This window comes from Saccoglossus kowalevskii, chromosome 19 (assembly GCF_978046115.1).
Source record: "Saccoglossus kowalevskii chromosome 19, keSacKowa6.1, whole genome shotgun sequence".
Taxonomy (NCBI): domain Eukaryota; kingdom Metazoa; phylum Hemichordata; class Enteropneusta; family Harrimaniidae; genus Saccoglossus; species Saccoglossus kowalevskii.
The window spans coordinates 2,280,673-2,288,014 of record NC_140659.1 but is presented as its reverse complement, the minus strand read 5'-3'; the positions used below and the strand labels follow the sequence as shown (position 1 = coordinate 2,288,014).

Below are 7,342 nucleotides of genomic sequence, written 5' to 3'. Positions count from 1 at the left end.
GTATTGATATGCTCAATAAAGAAGACAGCTGGTAACAATGTTTCTATTCTGTTCTATGCATAATGTGATGTGTGGCACAAATGGTTAGTGTGTCCATCAGAGAGTCTGTGCCTAGCTCCCATGGATAGAGTGTCCATCCAGCATCAGAGAGTCTGTGCTTGGCTTCCATGGGTAGAGTGTCCATCCAGCATCAGAGAGACTGTGCTTGGCTCCCATGGACAGAGTGTCCAACCAACATCAGAGAGTCTGTGCTTGGCTCCCATGGACAGAGTGTCCAACCAACATCAGAGAGTCTGTGCTTGGTTCACATGGGTAGAGTGTCCATCCAACATCAGAGAGTCTGTGCTTGGCTCCCATGGACAGAGTGTCCATCCAACATCAGAGAGTCTGTGCTAGGCTCCCACAGATAGTGGCCATCCAACATCAGAGAGTCTGTGCTAGGCTCCCACAGATAGTGGCCATCCAACATCAGAGAGTCTGTGCTAGGCTCCCATGGGTAGAGTGTCCAACCAACATCAGAGAGTCTGTGCTAGGCTCCCACAGATAGTGGCCATCCAACATCAGAGAGTCTGTGCTCGGCTCCCACAGATAGTGGCCATCCAACATCAGAGAGTCTGTGCTAGGCTCCCACAGATAGTGGCCATCCAACATCAGAGAGTCTGTGCTTGGCTTCCATGGGTAGAGTGTCCAACCAACATCAGAGAGTCTGTGCTTGGTTCCCATGAATAGAGTGTCCATCCAGCATCAGAGAGTCTGTGCTTGGCTTCCATGGGTAGAGTGTCCATCCAGCATCAGAGAGACTGTGCTTGGCTCCCATGGACAGAGTGTCCAACCAACATCAGAGAGTCTGTGCTTGGCTCCCATGGACAGAGTGTCCAACCAACATCAGAGAGTCTGTGCTTGGCTTCCATGGGTAGAGTGTCCATGCTTGGCTTCCATGGGTAGAGTGTCCATCCAGCATCAGAGAGTCTGTGCTTGGCTCCCATGGACAGAGTGTCCAACCAACATCAGAGAGTCTGTGCTTGGCTCCCATGGACAGAGTGTCCAACCAACATCAGAGAGTCTGTGCTTGGTTCACATGGGTAGAGTGTCCAACCAACATCAGAGAGTCTGTGCTTGGCTTCCATGGGTAGAGTGTCCATCCAGCATCAGAGAGTCTGTGCTTGGCTCCCATGGACAGAGTGTCCATCCAGCATCAGAGAGTCTGTGCTTGGCTTCCATGGGTAGAGTGTCCATCCAGCATCAGAGAGTCTGTGCTTGGCTTCCATGGGTAGAGTGTCCATCCAGCATCAGAGAGTCTGTGCTTGGCTTCCATGGGTAGAGTGTCCATCCAGCATCAGAGAGACTGTGCTTGGCTCCCATGGACAGAGTGTCCAACCAACATCAGAGAGTCTGTGCTTGGCTCCCATGGACAGAGTGTCCAACCAACATCAGAGAGTCTGTGCTTGGTTCACATGGGTAGAGTGTCCATCCAACATCAGAGAGTCTGTGCTTGGCTCCCATGGACAGAGTGTCCATCCAACATCAGAGAGTCTGTGCTAGGCTCCCACAGATAGTGGCCATCCAACATCAGAGAGTCTGTGCTAGGCTCCCACAGATAGTGGCCATCCAACATCAGAGAGTCTGTGCTAGGCTCCCATGGGTAGAGTGTCCAACCAACATCAGAGAGTCTGTGCTAGGCTCCCACAGATAGTGGCCATCCAACATCAGAGAGTCTGTGCTAGGCTCCCACAGATAGTGGCCATCCAACATCAGAGAGTCTGTGCTTGGTTCACATGGGTAGAGTGTCCATCCAACATCAGAGAGTCTGTGCTTGGCTTCCATGGGTAGAGTGTCCATCCAGCATCAGAGAGACTGTGCTTGGCTCCCATGGACAGAGTGTCCAACCAACATCAGAGAGTCTGTGCTTGGCTCCCATGGACAGAGTGTCCAACCAACATCAGAGAGTCTGTGCTTGGCTTCCATGGGTAGAGTGTCCATGCTTGGCTTCCATGGGTAGAGTGTCCATCCAGCATCAGAGAGTCTGTGCTTGGCTCCCATGGACAGAGTGTCCAACCAACATCAGAGAGTCTGTGCTTGGCTCCCATGGACAGAGTGTCCAACCAACATCAGAGAGTCTGTGCTTGGTTCACATGGGTAGAGTGTCCAACCAACATCAGAGAGTCTGTGCTTGGCTTCCATGGGTAGAGTGTCCATCCAGCATCAGAGAGTCTGTGCTTGGCTCCCATGGACAGAGTGTCCATCCAGCATCAGAGAGTCTGTGCTTGGCTTCCATGGGTAGAGTGTCCATCCAGCATCAGAGAGTCTGTGCTTGGCTTCCATGGGTAGAGTGTCCATCCAGCATCAGAGAGTCTGTGCTTGGCTTCCATGGACAGAGTGTCCATCCAACATCAGAGAGTCTGTGCTAGGCTCCCACAGATAGTGGCCATCCAACATCAGAGAGTCTGTGCTAGGCTCCCACAGATAGTGGCCATCCAACATCAGAGAGTCTGTGCTAGGCTCCCATGGACAGAGTGTCCATCCAGCATCAGAGAGTCTGTGCTTGGCTTCCATGGGTAGAGTGTCCATCCAGCATCAGAGAGTCTGTGCTTGGCTTCCATGGGTAGAGTGTCCATCCAGCATCAGAGAGTCTGTGCTTGGCTTCCATGGGTAGAGTGTCCAACCAACATCAGAGAGTCTGTGCTTGGCTTCCATGGGTAGAGTGTCCATCCAGCATCAGAGAGTCTGTGCTTGGCTCCCATGGACAGAGTGTCCAACCAACATCAGAGAGTCTGTGCTTGGTTTCCATGGGTAGAGTGTCCATCCAGCATCAGAGAGTCTGTGCTTGGCTCCCATGGGTAGAGTGTCCATCCAGCATCAGAGAGTCTGTGCTTGGCTTCCATGGGTAGAGTGTCCATCCAGCATCAGAGAGTCTGTGCTTGGCTTCCATGGGTAGAGTGTCCAACCAACATAAGAGAGTCTGTGCTTGGCTTCCATGGGTAGAGTGTCCATCCAGCATCAGAGAGTCTGTGCTTGGCTCCCATGGACAGAGTGTCCAACCAACATCAGAGAGTCTGTGCTTGGTTTCCATGGGTAGAGTGTCCATCCAGCATCAGAGAGTCTGTGCTTGGCTCCCATGGGTAGAGTGTCCAACCAACATCAGAGAGTCTGTGCTTGGCTTCCATGGGTAGAGTGTCCATCCAGCATGTTTGAGTTGAGCTGACCCTCATTTCAGAGTCTGTAATTGAGTCCCAGATGATATTCATCTTCAATGCAATAAATACTGAATAAATATGCAAGTTCACAATAATTAAATCTATCAGTTATGGAATATGTGTTTAACTTCTCAGGCAACAAAATCTCAATGTTGTGCCAGTCTGGCTTCTTCTTGTAAACAGTTCAACCATTGTATACACAGTTGTGGTCACTTTGTAACTATTCAATTATCCTGATGTGATCGCTGTGATTCACAACCAGACTTTCTTGCCCAAATTCTTCTGCACTTTTTCTTATTTTTTTTCAATATTTCTGGAAATGAAGAAAGTTCGAGTCAATTTGAAGATTTTGCTCAAACAATCACCTGCATTTGTGTACCAGAAAATCCATGGAATTAATAAATTTCATTTATTACTAGTTAGGCTTAATTACAGATTACAGCGCCGAACAGAAACAATTAGAGAATATACCCAGGTCTACAAAGAACACCCTAGCGTAGCATTCTCTAAGAAAAGGGCTTTGCCCAGGGATCATCCCCAGCGCAATCACGCAACAGAGGCCTGACCGTTCTAATCTCACAAACGTTTCTGATGCGCCACAACGTGCCGCCAGAAGCTTGTGGGGAGGTGGGCGGAGTTACACGGGTTTTCTGGTAGGTATGATTAGGTAAACAATGAGGCACGGACAACCCTTTTAGATTACTACATCATCTACCAGAGTAGAGTAGCACGCTCACCAGAGGCGGGGAAGCTCCAACAACTGGAATGTACATTTTTCAACACAAAAAACAGAAAAGGTCAAAAAACTGATAGAAATCTAAAACTACTGTCCTGGAATACAACCAATCAGGTGATTCTTCAGGGACCGGGTGCTTCAGGAGTAGACCCCCCAAATTTAGGGAGGCTTACTAAACCCCGTCTCTGAACAATAAAATATGGTCCCAACAATTTTAATGCATAAAACAGTGTCTGACCTGTCACCACTGGACTCAACCTGTAGAGACCCTCCTCCAGCGTTTAGAGGTCTTTCAGGTAATAGTTAATGAAGACATTCTGAGATAGTTACTGTCATGAATCCCTGCATCAGATGAAGAGACCATCTTCATTATAGAGTTGTAGTGTAATCTGATTGTGTCACACACACCTACTTGTAGGCATAATCTGATTGTGTCACACACACCTACTTGTAGGCATAATCTAATTGTGTCACACACACCTACTTGTAGGCATAATCTAATTGTGTCACAAACACCAACTTGTAGGCATAATCTGATTGTGTCACAAACACCTACTTGTAGGCATAATCTGATTGTGTCACAAACACCTACTTGTAGGCATAATCTGATTGTGTCACACCTACTTGTAGGCATAATCTGATTGTGTCACAAACACCAACTTGTAGGCATAATCTGATTGTGTCACAAACACCAACTTGTAGGCATAATCTGATTGTGTCACAAACACCTACTTGTAGGCATAATCTGATTGTGTCACAAACACCTACTTGTAGGCATAATCTAATTAGTGGCCTCCACCAATTTACACACATGTCCGTTTATTCTGATGCAGCACCAGGTATGTCGCCCTCTAGAGGTGACACTTTCGATAGGTTTAATGAGAATAACCAAGTGGTCGGGCAAATATGCTTCCATATAGTAAATTGTGCAGCACTATCTGGCATCAAATGTTTTCAATTAGTTTGTAAAATATGTTGTGTAAATTTCAAGGTATAGTTTTGATTAAGATTACTTGCCACCCACGTCTTCACATCGTAAAGTCTATGCCAGGTAAATTAAAACACTTAACAAATAACAATAATTATCACAGTTGTCATTGTAAGACTATTCAAATAATCTATGCACAGTTGTGGGGAGAATGCTACTATTCAATCAGTAATATAGTTTGGGCCAGTTTAAAGCAATTCAAGTCGTCATTTTTGGCACTATTCAACTAAATGGTCATATGAGAAACCGGATTTCTTTGTCATTTACTCTTAGACTTATTTTGTTTTTACTGTATACAATTTTGATATCAAAATATATGGTCATCAAACTCGATTTTGTAAATAAAAATTATTGAGCCATTCAACATTGGTTTCTATGATAAAAAATCTCAAAATTTTATTTGGTTACACACGATGAAAAAATGATGTTTGTGGTTGTCAAGAATTATTTGAACATTCTGAAGATTACTATTATATCTGTTACAGTGACGCCATAAGTTACAGCGTGCCGTAATTTTTACGGTTCATCCTACCATATTAGGAAATGTGAATTCCAAATATGGAATGATTATGTGGGTAAGCGTTTTCTAATAAAAAAAAAAAAAACAGTGCTGCCACCGGATTTGATCGGACTCCACACAACGAAGTTTGCCGATTCTGTTCTAAACATTTTGGATTTCGGCATTCCCATGATGTATAATAATGTTATTACAAGGATACCTAAAAGTATGCACTGTGATATGTCTGTGAATTGGTGTATCAAGGTCCACATGTATGAATTGGCAGAGCAATTGTGGTGTAGCAGTTTACAAGATGTTGGAAAATAACAAATATACCATTCAAGATGTTCAAATCTAAGCGGTCCACCCAGAAACTAGTTTTACAGTTTTTAAGAAGTCACTTTAAAAGAAAAGTTTATGTGACACGACATACAATCACCTGTCATCTTTGGAGTCTGTGAGATCAATTGAATCTTACATAGATAGATGTTGTAATCATACGTGCAAACAAAAATTACTAATAGATTTAGTAAATGGCCATTAGTATAGCCTTGATATTTTTACCACCCAAAATTCAGTTGAAATATTTGAAAGTTAAATTGTCACTGAATTTCATCATCATTTTCGTTTATACAGTATCAGATAGTGATTTTAGTTTTTGATCAAAAGGTTAATCAACTTTTATCAATATTTCATGGGTGGATGAACAGACTACAGAAGCAGAAGCAGAATTATTAAAATACTAGTACATAGTCACCTATTAGTTTTCAGTGTGGAATCAACTTGCATGGGTTCATTTTTTTTTGTTCTGCATTGTAATATTGCTAGAATGAACTCTTTATTTGAGCAGACATCTCCTTGTACATCCCACACCACACCACATATCTTATTTAATTGTATTCAGGAAATGGATAAAAAGCCAACACAAGCCCTAATTGCTATTTTTTTTTTTTTTTTTTCCACAGAATAATTTTTTTTTTTACAAATTTTTTTTAAAGTTTGTGTTTATAATTCATTTTTCATGTACTTTTCTTGTTCTGCTGTTTTTGGAGGAAACTTTGCAAAAAAGCTATGACATGTAGATAAACCTTAATCTAGCACTCGTAGTCCTGACAACAATCACCAGTAAACAACACATGGGCACACCTCTGACAGAATCTACAAAGGATTTTATTGTAAAAATGAATATAAGATAAGACTAATCACAGTTTTGACAGTTACACCATGTCACATTCAACTTTCATCAGTTGGGATTTTGAAGACTCATTCATTTTAAACACGATTAAAATTATAATTCAGTCAGTAGTTTTCCTTCTCCTGAAATGACAAAGAATGTCAATGTTTTCATACATCTGAATGAAACTTGACCCAAAACTTTCATTTTCATTAACAGTACCTATGTGACATAACGTAATCTTCACATACGACAGATTTACTTTAACTATGAAATATCACTGTTAAAACTACAACAAACATATAAACTTTGTTTAGATCGATATTAAAAGACAATAGGATAAAAATATAAAACGAGAAGATTTAGCACCAATGAATAAAATGTAGCTGTCCTCCGATGACAAAAATGATTGTAGACTAGTACACAATACAGGGATGTGGCACCTGAACACCAGGGACAGCTTGCACCACTTGCACCTTAGTACTCAATTTCATCTGCAACAAAACAAATTCCATTCTGTAAAAATAAATACTAATTAATAAACACTGATATACTTTTATTAACCGCAATACCTGTCAAAATAGTTAACAAAGAGAACATAGAGAGAACTCCTTTGTGCTGAGAGTATGAGAGACGCATACCAAGTAAAAATAGGGAATATTAAAATTAATTCAAAATTGAGGATTAGTTTTTTAGACGTTTGAGGTACACAAGTTAAAAAAAAGATGTGAACAGAAGTGTACACCAGGAG

General features: G+C 42.5%; 1 protein-coding gene across 2 annotated transcripts in view; it reads right to left on the bottom strand.

Moving 5' to 3' along the window:
• Positions 1–6,566: 6,566 nt before the first annotated feature.
• LOC102803422 (SPARC) overlaps positions 6,567–7,342 on the bottom strand; it is a 28,625-nt gene continuing 27,849 nt past the window's right edge. For both annotated transcript variants that reach the window (XM_085493611.1, XM_085493612.1), the window contains one exon: positions 6,567–7,085. In XM_085493611.1, the coding sequence (XP_085349737.1) occupies positions 7,069–7,085 (17 nt within the window). In that variant the 3' untranslated portion in view covers positions 6,567–7,068. The remainder of the gene's footprint in view (positions 7,086–7,342) is intronic.